This window comes from Cucurbita maxima, unplaced genomic scaffold (assembly GCF_002738345.1).
Source record: "Cucurbita maxima cultivar Rimu unplaced genomic scaffold, Cmax_1.0 Cma_Scf00046, whole genome shotgun sequence".
Lineage (NCBI taxonomy): Eukaryota > Viridiplantae > Streptophyta > Magnoliopsida > Cucurbitales > Cucurbitaceae > Cucurbita > Cucurbita maxima.
Genome location: NW_019272062.1, coordinates 758028 through 770987, shown reverse-complemented (window position 1 = coordinate 770987; position 12960 = coordinate 758028). Strand labels below are relative to the sequence as shown.

The 12960-nt window shown below is 35.0% G+C and overlaps 1 protein-coding gene and 2 non-coding genes across 4 annotated transcripts in view; all 3 read right to left on the bottom strand.

Moving 5' to 3' along the window:
- Positions 1 to 4598: 4598 nt before the first annotated feature.
- TRNAM-CAU lies at positions 4599 to 4670 on the bottom strand. The gene has a single exon. It is a non-coding gene; the product is annotated as a tRNA-Met (tRNA).
- A 3740-nt stretch (positions 4671 to 8410) lies between these two features.
- Positions 8411 to 8482, bottom strand: TRNAM-CAU. Its single transcript has one exon. It is a non-coding gene; the product is annotated as a tRNA-Met (tRNA).
- Positions 8483 to 8851: 369 nt separating this feature from the next.
- The window catches only part of LOC111470557, a 9667-nt gene continuing 5558 nt past the window's right edge, over positions 8852 to 12960 (bottom strand). Inside the window, exons 2-3 of one of the 2 annotated variants that reach the window (XR_002715059.1) lie at positions 12494 to 12811; positions 8852 to 9245 (exon numbers count right to left, since the gene is read on the bottom strand). Coding sequence is in view for 1 of the 2 variants with exons in the window: in XM_023116095.1 (XP_022971863.1) it covers positions 9242 to 9245 (4 nt within the window). In the remaining variant the exon portion in view is untranslated. The remainder of the gene's footprint in view (positions 9246 to 12493; positions 12812 to 12960) is intronic. The other variant, XM_023116095.1, reaches the window with a different exon arrangement.

Here is a 12960-nt window from a genome sequence, read left to right as displayed (position 1 = left end):
TTTTTTTTTTTTTTTTTTTTTTTTTTTTTTTTTTTTTTTTTTTTTTTGGATTGTACATGTAGGCCACCAACCCCCAAGAAAATATAGACATGAAAAGGCATAAGAAATTCTTGAACGGGTATATATATATATATAGAAAATTTTGGAGCAGTATAAAACAAAAATACCCTTAATGACCTCTTTAAAGGAATTCACCAAGAGTTATGACAAATGGGAAGGAATGGCTCAAGCTCATAAGATGTGATATACAAATGAGACAGGTATATTTTAGGGCCACGGATTCTAAGTATGCCATGAAGATAGGATGTGTTACCATTATGCATTTCCCTAGGGTTAGCTCAGAAAATTATGCTAAGATATGCTACCCTAAGGACATGAACAAGACAATGCCCTAAATTTACTAAAACTCTAAAAAAAGAAAATTGCTAGGTAATACTTTAATCATGTCTAAGGTGACTCGAGATCTTCCTCCACGATGTGCTTCCTGAGACTCATGTTTTTGTCTTTTAGGTGGGATGCCTTGCACCATGATTTTAGTAGGATGTCACGTTTGGGTTTTATGTTTTCTTCACCTAGATGAGATGCCCTAACCACGTTTCTTGCTGGATTTCACGTTCATGTCTTGCACCAATCATGTGATCATCACGATTTTTCATGGACAGTAATTGAGGGCCACGTTCGGCATAACTACTAGGTTGACTACATGTTATGACTCATGAAACAATAAACCAAGATATGTCCCTAGTTAGCACAAAGAAAATATATTACCTTAACCATGAACTAAAAATCCCTAAACTTCCCACGCTACAACACGATCATGATTCAGGTTGCATCGCTTGGAATATATAAAGCTTTGAATGCAGGTTTTAGACTACATCGTTGAGAACATAAGAAGCCTTGAGTGTAGGTTTTAAGTTATATCGTGGAAATACATGAAGCCCTGAATACACGTTCAAACTATGTTGCTTGGAATACTTGGAGCTTTAGACATAGGTTTTTCATGATCATGTCTTGTTTCTTAAGTCCATGGAAAGAGTGTTATAGGGACACAACAAGAAACAAGAAACAAGAACAAGAACATAAACTCAGCACAAGAACAAGAACAACAACTAATGTATGAGAACTAGAACTTGGGCCAAAACCTCAAGTTCTCAAGGCTAAGAACCTAAAACCTCATAACTAAGTTCCTTAGTCGGATCTAAGATTAAGAACTCAAACCCAAAACCAAGGTTAGATCTAACAAAAACTCAAAACTCAATAACAAAATCTGAGGGCAGTCAAGAACAAGAACCTTATTTGAAAGAGTGATATTCTATCACATCTTAAGGACACAATTAAGAGCCTATCTTAAGGACACGATTAAGAGCCTACAAGTAGCCTACTTATTGATTATTTGTACTAATTCATATTCTTTTATCTTTTTAAAGCGACAAGAAGGAGTTGTTCGAGGATGGAAACGGATCTGTAGCAGGTTCCATATAGAGCGAGACTATGTTTCCATTGTTTTACTCTTTAAGTCATTTTGTCTATTAAGCCCAATGTATTCAAACTTTACCGTGGATTTGTATGTAAAATATATTGATGTTTTTTTTAATGTAAAATTTTTTTATTGTCTCTTTTATCGTGTCTTTTCATGTTTTCAAGTTTCTAATTAAGTTGCAGTTCGTGGACATCGAGTCATGACAAGCACTCTCCCTGAAGATTACTTGTGTAGTCCCAAGTCTCCTCAAAGACTGGTTACGAAATTACAACGTTAGTCTAAACCTATTTCTACCCTCAATAGAAGAGTGAACTACTCATGTAGTTTCAAGTCCCTCCTTACGACCAATTTATAGAATCGTAGTATCAGTCCTGATTCGTTTCTACACTCAATAAAAATACTCATTCTTAAAAAACTTCCTATGTAGTCCCAAGTCCACTCTAAGAATGATTTACCAAATTGCAGCCTCAGCCTTTGTCCTGTTCCTACGCTCAATAGGAGCACTTACCTAAGCCATATACTTGTGTTATCCCAAGTCTTTTCGAATATCGATTTATCGATTATAGCATTCTCCATTTCTATACTCAATAGGAATCTTCGTCTTGTGCTAACTACGCATGTAGTCCCAAGTCATTTTTTTCAATACTAGTTTATAGATTCACAGTGTCAACCTTGATCCATCCCTCCACTTAATAGTAACTCAAGTGGCCTCGGAGTTTTGGTGATACTGTTCGCACTACTATTAAACATGTTAAGCTTTCTTAATCATTCTTAAATGTCGTGGAGGTTTACTAGGTGCTAAGGGGTGTCTAGGCGGTTTAGTCCTCATCTCGCATTTTTAGGACGCCTCGGGTTAGCTCCTCAGGGCTAATCCAATCTTTGGGTGCAACTAGGTCTAGACCTCTAATCATCGCTCATGATCGTAGGGTGTTTGGTCCACTAAGAACTTGTTGTCTTAAGTCAATGTGAAAACTGCTCTAGTTCTTGCACTCTAATCTTAACTTGGTTCACTCATGCATGCTTTGTTAGAGAAATATTCCTATCAATCACCTAAAGCACGAGAAACACAATCTATTTATTCATGCATGCTTATTAGGGAGATATTCCTATCAATCACCTAAAGCACAGAAATCACAATATAAACGTTCAAGCAAACTCAACAGAGAGATAACATCTATCAATCACCCCGAGTACAAATCATAATATCTCATCCTCTATTCTAGCACAACCGAAATCATAAAATTTGGCATGCATCACAAATTCTCATCCTAAGGGCAATTCAATAATTTTTCATAACATACATAGCATCTCATCTAAATTGCCTTTATGGAGTCTTAATCATGCATACTCTAACCACCTAAGGTAATAAATGCTCGCATGCTAGCACGTCCTAACGATTCTTACAATTCGAGTGCTACTTATATCGACGAAACGTGCCTTCCTGAGCAAGGTTTTTGGTTTGGTAAGGGCTCCAAATTTTCTAAAACAATCTCTGGTAGGTCATCATTCAAGTCATATTAGGATTAGTATCGAAATCAACATAAAAAGCATTCAATCGGAGGTCGAACAGGCAAAAAAGAGAGACCATATGCACTTCACGTGCCTCCCACGCACGCTCCAAGGCGTGCTCGCAATCGGGTCGGGTCGCAGTTTGGATCCAGGAATATGGGTAGGCAGATCGTGTCATGCGCGAATTATCATATTGAATTCGGTTGACCTCTACTGATGTGATACATCTCGCTTCCCTCGCCATACATGTCTCTCCTTTAGCTAGTCAACCGTGCCTTGCTCCTTTGTCGAAACGTATCTCACTCACTACTTGACACGTGTCCTCTTCTCCTTCCAAACCCGCGTATTTGAATTCCAGTTTTCCTTTGTTTCTCGACTATTTTCTATTTTCTTTGATTTTTTTTTTGACGTAACTTGAATCAACTTGCTTCCTTCACCAAGTTTTAAAATTTAAGGCCTTCAATAAAATCCCATAATTTAGGACTTTTAAGGAAAAATTTGAAAAACTAATCATTATCGAAGCTCGGGTCTTACAATTACAACTGATGATATAAACCAAGATATCTCAATCATATATTATAAACTTCAATGAAGTTAAGTTCTTAGTTTCATTGAAGAGAGTTAGAATTAATGTCATATTTAGAAGAATGAACCTTCGTTTATGCATTTTTAGTACATTTACATGATGGCTGATTATGGTAACAAAAGTTGAAGATTACAACTCTGGAACATCAAGAGTTTCATTTTGAGACTTCATAAACCATTTATGTTGTCTTTGTAAAATGAACTTGACCAACTAAATTTTCTTTTCTTCAATTCGGGTTTAGATTCCATACATTGAAGTTTGATTTGATCACTTTTATTTGTGGAGTGATTTGAATCTCAAATAAGTTCGGTTAGTTTGAGATATTCGATCAACTAGGTAATTCAACTCTTACTTTTCCTCCGGGTAATTTCTTATTGTTTGAGGGTTCTTGAATGGTAACGCTTGAGCCTCTACGAAAATTAATTTTTTAATTTGACTTATTAATATGATTCAAATCACAATATTCACATACTCTTACCCTTGTAAGCTCCAAACCATTAATACGTTAAGTTTCTTAATATAATTTATATGTTTTTATTTGGCTCGGGTCAACCCGAAGGTTTTATCCCATGAGCTCAAAACTTTGAGTTTGGGTTCAGAAAAATGAACTTAATCCAACCCTTATAGTTCGGGTTGTCGGATTAAATGTACATTCCTAGGGAGGATTGTGGGAAGATACGAACAAAATTGAAACTAATTAAGTTTTTCTAATTAATTTCTAGGTGTTGTAAATTAAAATAATATATAGAAATATATATGGAAAAGTAAAACTAAAATAAAAAAAATAGAAAATATAATTCAATAAAATCTGAATTGTGTATTAAATTAGAAAATCCAATAGGCCCAATACCATCTAAATGGGCCCAATTCGATTAAACCGTCATAATTGGAGAAAGAATAAAAACAAAATGTCGAAAGCCGGAGATTGCTGAAGCCCAATGGATAAATCCAATGGGCCTAACATCCTCTGAATCCGGCCCAAAAGAAAATAAACAACAGTCGAAGTCGGAAGACTCTGTTTTTTATCAGAGCCAGGTTTCGATCCTGGGACCTGTGGGTTATGGGCCCACCACGCTTCCGCTGCGCCACTCTGATTTGTTGATTAACCTATGGTTTTATCTATTTTCTTTCATAATTATTTATTCCTTAAAAATTATACTTAAAATGTACACAAAATTTATTAATATTCGGCTCGATATTTTAATAATTAAATTGAAAACGAAACTTTATTTTATTTATTATATCAAACAAAAAAAATATATATTATTTGAGTTGAAAATTTGTTTTAGGATCTAAAAAAAATTATTACAAGACTTCTGTGGACTTGTGTTATAAGAATAACTTTTGGAATAAGGACCCAACAAACTGTGATACTAAGAAAACACTCTAAAGACAAGTACAAAGAAAAGAGTATAACACAAATCCTAAGACCACCAAGAAAATACAGACACCAAGCCACAAGAAGTTCTTGCATGATATATACCAAACATGTTTGGGGAATGACTCAAACTCAAACATTATAAGATCAAAATACTCCTAATGATCTCCTTAAAGGAATTCACGAAGATTCCATGAACACAGAGTTGGCACAAAGAGAATATATTACCTTAAATATGAACTAAGAACCCCTAAACCTCCCACGACACAACACGATCATGATTCAGACTATGTTACTTGGAATATATAAAGCTTTGGATGTAGGTTTCAAACTACATTGTTCAAATTGTATCACTGAGAATGCATGAAGCCTTGGATACACGTTCAAACTACATTGCTTGAAATACTTGGAGCTTTAGACGTAGGTTTTCCAAGTCCAATGTCTTGTTTCTTAAATCCTAGGAAGAGTGTTATAGAGAAGAGAACAAGAAATAAGAATAAAAACATGAGCTAAACGCTAAAGTATAAGACCATTGGCTAAAACCCAAGTTCTCAAGGCTAAGAACTTAAAACCTCGTAACTATGGTTCTTAGATTCGAACTAAGATTAAGAACTTAGATCGAAAACCAAGGTTTGATCATAACAAAAATTCAAAACTCAATAACAAACCCTATTTCGGTGCTCAACAAAAGAGTTAATTACCCGTGTAATTCCAAGTCCCTCCTTAGGACCAGTTTATAGAATCGTTATGTCAATCCTAATTCATTTCTAAATTCAATACAAATATCCATTCTTAAAAAATTACCCACATAGTCTTAAGTCCACTTTAAAAATGATTTACAGAATAGTGGCCTCACTTTTGTCATGTTCCTATACTCAATAGGAGCACTTATCTAAATCAGTCATATACTTATGTTATCCCAAGTCTTTTCGAAGATCGATTTATAAAATTGCAGCCTTTACCTTGTCCCATTTTTGTACTCAATAGAAATCCTCCTTTGTCTTGTGCTAACGATGCATGTAGTCCCATGTCTTTTTCCAAGACTAATTTATGGATTTGTGGTGTCAACCTTGGTCTGACCCTACATTTAATAGTAACTCGAGTGACCTTTCTAGTAATATCGTTCGCACTGCTATTAAACATGTTAAAATTTCTTAATCATTCTTAGATGTCGTGGAGGTTTACTAGGTTCTAAGGGGTGTCTAGGCAGTTTAGTCCTCATCTCGCATTTTTCAAAACGCTTGAAGTTAGCTCCTAGGAGCTAATCCAATCTTTGGGTGCACCTAGGTCTAGACCTCTAATCATTGCTCATGATTACAGGAGGTTTGGTCCATTGGAAATTCGTGGTCTTAAGCCAACTTGAAAATGGCTCTAGTTCTTGAACCCTAATTTTAACGTGGTTCGCTCGTACATGCATTGTTAGGAAAATATTTCTATCGATCACCTAAAGAATGTGAAACATAATCTATTTATCCATCCATGCTTATTATGGAGATATTCATATTAATCACCTAAAGTATAGAAATCATAATATAAACATTCAAGCAAACTCAACAGAGAGATAACATCTATCAATCAGGCCGAGTATAGATCACAATATCTCATCCTTCATTCTCGCATGACTAAAAGCATAAAATTTGGCATGCATCACAAATTTCCTTTATGGAGTCCTAATCATGCATACTTTAACCGCCTCAGGTAAGAAATGGTCGCACACTAACACGTCTTATCGATCCGTACAATTCGTGTGCTACTTATATTGATGAAGCATGTCTTCCTAAGAAAGCCTTTTCATTTGTGAAGGACTCCAAATTTTTAAAAAATCTCTCGGAGGTGACTCAAGTCATATTAAGATTAGTATTGAAATCAGTATAAAAATAGTCAAACGGAGGTCGAACAGGCAAAAAAGAGAGAATACATGTGCTTCATGTGCCTCCACACACGCTCCAAGGCATGCTCGCAATCGAGTCGGGTCGAGGTTTGGATTTAGGAAGACGGGTTTGCAGATCGTGTTGTGCGCGAGTTATTAGGTTGAATTAGGTCGACCTTTACTGACATGATACATGTCGCTTGCCTCGCCAAACATGTCTCCCCTTAAGCTAGTCAACCCGTGTCTTGCTCCTTTGCTGACATGTATCCCACTTGTTGCTTGACAAGTGTCCTCTTCTCGTTCTAGATCTGCGTATTCAAATTCATGTTTTTCTCGGTTTCTCGATTATTTTCTATTTTCTTTAACTTTTTGTACTTCTACGTCACATGAATCAACTTGCTTCCTTCACCAATGTAGTAGAGTTTTAATCCATATTTCTAGCCAAATTAATTTTTTCTAATTTGTTAACTATACACAAAAATAAACTTGTCCAAATAATGCTCAAAACCATAAATATCACGATTCTTCACGTTTGTCGGAACTGATTCAACTTAGCTTCCTTCATGAAAGTTGTAAGAAATCCTTCCAAGAACAACATATCAAAATGTCAAAACCTAATTTCAAAAAAAACTTTCAAATCTTAAAGAAAATTTGAAATATTACCTCTCGTTCTTCCTCAATTCTTGACGGATTTGAGCAATTAGAATAGTTTTCCAATGTCTACGAAATGGTTCTCACCCGTGAGCGGCTTCCAATGTCTACATCTCAATCATATATTATAAACTTCAAGGAAGTTCAAACTAACAAGTGAAACCGAAACCAAGTTTCATTAAAGTTAAACTCTTAATACAATATTTAGAAGAATGAAGCTTCATTGCAACAACTTCAAGATACTTCAAATAAGGCTTCATTTACTCTTAGATAGTTACAAATTCTTGGTGGATATTGAAATCTAGATTTATGGTGGTTCATTAATGTATTTTTTGTTTTAACACTTTTTATTTACTTTAGATTACACATGATGACTAATTATGGTAATAAAACTCTGGAAAATCAAGAGTTTCATTTGAGCATTGGTGCTTTCTTTAGTCTAAAGCTATGTTTTTTTTTATGCAATTCTATGTGGTTGAGGTTACATGCTTAGAATCATTGAAGTTTAACTGGATCACTTTGTTGGCTCGTGGAGTGATTTGAATCTCAAATAAGTTTGGTTAGTTTGAGATATTCGGTCAACAAGGTAATTCAACTCTAAATTTTCCTTTGAGTAATTTTTTATCGTTTTAGGGTCTTTGAATTGTAACGCTCGATCTCCGACAATAATTAATTTTTTAATTTTATTTTAAAATTTCTAACTTATTTAATTTTATTGAGGGCTCCATAGGCCAAATCTCATTTTTGCCCTTTTTCTTAAGAATAAAAAGGAAAAAAAAAAAAATAGAGAGTTAAAAGTAAAAATGAAGTATAAACAAAAGGGCCACAGTCTCAGACAAAGAATGGACTTTTTAACTCTGAAATTAGAAAATCCAATGGGCCCAATACACTCTAAATAGGGGTTTAAAAAACAAAAAATCGGAAGCCTTTCTTTAGTATCAGAGCCAGGTTTCGATCCTGGGACCTGTGGGTTATGGGCCCACCACGCTTCCGCTGCGCCACTCTGATTTGTTGAACATTCAATCTTCCAAATTTATTTTTCAATTAATTTTTCGCTCAATATTTCAATAATCAAAGGACAATTCTATTAATTTTTATATATCGCTCTACATTTGTTGACCTGTAATTTGAAGAAAGTATTGTAATAATTCATTTAAAAGCTTGAACTATTTCACAAGTCTAGGCATATTAGAATCCTTTTGCATGCAAAGATGAACTTTCAAACATGAGAATGAAAATGCTTTCAAAAGTGAACGTTTAGAGAAATAAGTAAAACGAGATACTTTATACATTATAATAATGAATCTTTCAACATAAGAACTTGGTATCATGTCCGAATCCATTTACTATCATAAGACATGAGGAATCCTTAGACAACTTGATGGAGTTTTATTCTTTAGACTAAATATGTCGAAGCAAAAACATGCCATAGAAAGAAAATATTTACCCGAACACAACTCGAGTTCTGTTTTGATCGAACTTGCCATTTGAAAGAATTTGGGAATTGCATTTATTTTCAACACAGTTGAGATACCAACCAAGACCATATAAACTCAACCTTCATGACCAAATAAACTATCACAATATTTTACTTGCACCAACAACACCACCCATGTTTATAAACTCTTCAGGCACATAAATCGAGTTCCTTGTCAAAGACTTGCGAATGGGAAAGGCAAGCCCCTAGTAGCCTTCATATTCACAATGTTTAAGAATATTTTGTCCCTTTCCCTTCCAGAACTGTTCTTGTGGCAACTGTTTCTTCATTCACCTGTTCATATGAGCAACACATAATTACATTGTAACAACTGTAAATCAGAGAACATTTTCGAACATTCTTCTCATCGAGGCGTCTTTGTAAATTGGAACTAGTCTCAGTTAACAAGCCTAAGAATGACTAAACGCCTCGAAATAACTAAACATAAAAATCCAACGGAGGAAAGAACATCTGATTAAACAAAATAAAAATAATGGGACATCATCCATGTAGATTCAAGATTTGAGTAAACCATAATCGAGAAGATGCAACCAAATAGAGTTATAGAATAGAACCGCCAAGCTGGATGAAACTTGGATTTATCATCCCAAAAAGACTACTAGTAACTGCCACCATATACCTCGCAATGCAAAACAATTCTTTGTTCCCCTTACCATATATCGTTCTTTCAATATTATTGGAACCTAGACATTGAAAGAAGAATGATGCCGAATGAATTTATCGAATGGCTTGGCTTTATATGGTTTATAGAAGGGAAGAACATATCATTAACAATTGCCGATGTACAAAAGAAAAAGGATGTTTAAACCATTGTCGTCTTTACCAATGTAACTTTGACAATCAAGTTGAGAACTATGATAAGAAGTGAGAGATGAACTCAACAAAGCTCAAGTATTAAGAAAGCATAACGCATATCTAGAATCGAGGAATATGGTTGATTCCAAAATGGAAGGACCGAAACTGTTCCTTAAATAACACACAAGAGGATATTAAGTTGTGAAAGGTGAATCCTGGGTTCAGCCAAGCTGAGTGGTCGATGATGGTACAGCGGGGTTACTATATCCCGAGTGGAGTGAACTGCAACCCATCGCCTACTATGCTGAACAAGATGGTTGGATCAAAGGATTCAAAGTCGGTAAAGAGCCCAATGTCATCCCTATTACTCATCTACAGTTTGTCGATGGCGCTACTCTTTCTGTAACCTTTTCAACATTATCAAACGCTTTGAAGAAGCAACGAGCCTTAACATAAATTGCCAAAAATTTGATGGACATCAGTATCAACTTGCAGTTGTCCCATCTTGCCAATAAATTAGTATCAACAAGCAGGAGGCTCATTGGTGTTAGGTTATTGCCTCCAAATATGGTTCCATCCAATTTGACCTTAAACTGGATTCCAAAACCATGCATTCTTCCTACAAGTCGTTAAAATGCACAAATAACTTGAAACAAATGCTTTATGCACATATTTCCTAGGTCGGTAACAATCACCGCACATCCTTTCGGAAAGATGTTTGGATAGGAGTCTCAAATCTTCAAAAACTCTTCCCTGGGCTTTTTTACTTATCGAGCAAGAAAGACGCACCTATTGCTGCATTTTGGGATCCTTCATCCCCGTAGAAATCTCATGAAGCCTGAAATTGAAGAATGCGCCACTTTATCCACTATTTAATTGCCCCTTCATGATTCAACCTGTGAAGAAGACTCTTGGCACTCGGCTTTGGAAAAGGATGGTTTTTTCTCATCTAAATCAAGGGCTTTATCAACAGCCAATGTGTGCACGAAATCAGCTATATCTATAACCATATTTGGATTGGTCGTTGTCCAAGAAAGGTGAAATTATTTATATGGGAGCTTAGCCCCTCTTAGCATTAATACTTTTGTTAAGCTCCAATGCCGTCCTCAATGGCTATACTTATACCCCAGCTGCTGCCCTATATGCTATAGCAACAATGAAACATCCTTCCATCTCTTCAGTAATTTCCTTTGCCACCAAATTCAGGAATTTCTTACAAGGTGTTCTTGGTTGGAGCTTTCCTTACTAGAATAATAATCTTCTTTTTTGGGACACCCTTTCAAAACGAACAAAAAGATCCTTTGGCTTACCCATGTTCGTGTTTTCTGTTGGAGTCTTTGGTCGGAACAAAACACTCGCATCTTCTTGGACAAGAATCTTGACATTGCCTATTTATTGATTCTACTTCTCTTTTAGCTTGCTCCCCTTTTGTATTATAACCTCGACACCCTTGCTAGACAATGGGGGTGTTTTTTTATAATTATTTCTCAATAGGAGCTTCTTTTGTATCCCATTTCATCATATCAATGAATGGTTATTGTTTCCTATTAACAAAAATAATTTTCATGTGGGGTTTCTCTTTAAAGCTAACCATCTTTATGTTCCACATTGCCAGTAAGAGAATTCATTCTCACTTCAAGTGAGGTAGCTTAAAGGAAATTTGGGAAGGATAAAACTTTGACCCTTATTTAACAAAACTTTTATTGGCAATAGGTCGAAAGAGATATAGGGTATGAGAATATATACACAATTGTCATGTTGTCAAGAGTTCTAAGAATTTCTAGTTTATGGTTTAGAGAATAGGTTAAAAATATTGATTACAGATACCAAAATAAAATAAATAAATAAACTACCAAAAATAAAACAAACACAGCCCATCCATCCCAAAAAACCAGAAATATAAAGAGCTTACTCCAAACTCCAACACTCAAAAAGCCTACAAGAACAACAAAAAGAACCAAAGAAGTGCAGAAAAATGAACCATCCTTTCTTTGTAATTATTCATTTTATCAATGAAAATTGTTATTTGATGAAAAGTTCAAAATTTTTAGGTCATTTATGCACACGTCTTAGTTCTTCTTTTCATCCTCAAAAGAACTAATGGTAAATCCGGAGTTGTCAACTGAAGTTTGAGGTATCTTCTAAGACATTATGCAGGAAGGAATACTCGTCAATGGGATCTCATCCAACCTCTTAGGGAATTTTCTTATGATCAATCTACAAGCAAACTACACATTATGGTTCTAAAGTGGTTTATGTCCTTAGATTTAAAGACCTATCAGTACGCTGGACTTTGTTCTGCATTCTATTGCTCATTTTATAGTGTTGAAGATGATAAATATGCCCAGAATTTCAAGATTAGAACGAGTTGAGATAAGATATTTTTTTAAAAAAAACAAGGACAAGAAGGATGACAACATGCATCAAAGACATTAAATTCAAAGAGAGTGATCTAATATGGATTCATCTTCAAAAGGAGAGGTTTTGACAAAGAAAGTATTCTGAACTTGACTGCTTAATTTTCCAAGTCTCGTAACATGTAAAGCCTAACTAGACAATTAATATACTATTCAACATTTTCAAAAGAGAGTTATGGGCGGTCTTAGATTGATCAAGTTGCTTTTTCCATAGGAGAAATAGTGTGTTTTTCAGTTTTTACAAATATTTGGAACATCTATAGCCCTGTAAATTGTGGCTTTCAATTTTGTTTGGAGAAGTGTATTTACCATTTAACTTGTTCAAACCTTTCAGATCTTTGTTCTTTAAGCCTTTTGGCAACCTGAGTGAAAGAGAATTCAAAGAAAATCTAAGAAATGAGCTTTTTCCTTCCACTTAGTATCTCCAGGATGAATTTATCATTAAGTAGTGAGTTAGTTCAACTCAAAGTTGTCCAACGAGTGTTTGGTGTTCTTTAAGATACTTAAGAGGAAGTACCAACTACATTTGGGATTAACTGCAAGGCAACCTCTTCAAGGCCTTAAAGGAGTATCTGATCTTGTCCCTACTTTAGTGTTATCAAAAGGGCTCATGGGCCAAAGGCTGACCTGAACCGAATCAAAATGACAAATTGGTCAAAGCTTGATTATCAAGAAACCTTGAGATTTCTTTGGAATTGGGCACACAAAATGTTTCCTTAAGATATTTGCTGATCTACCCTTTTCAATGGAAAAAAAAAAAAAAAAAAAAAAAAAAA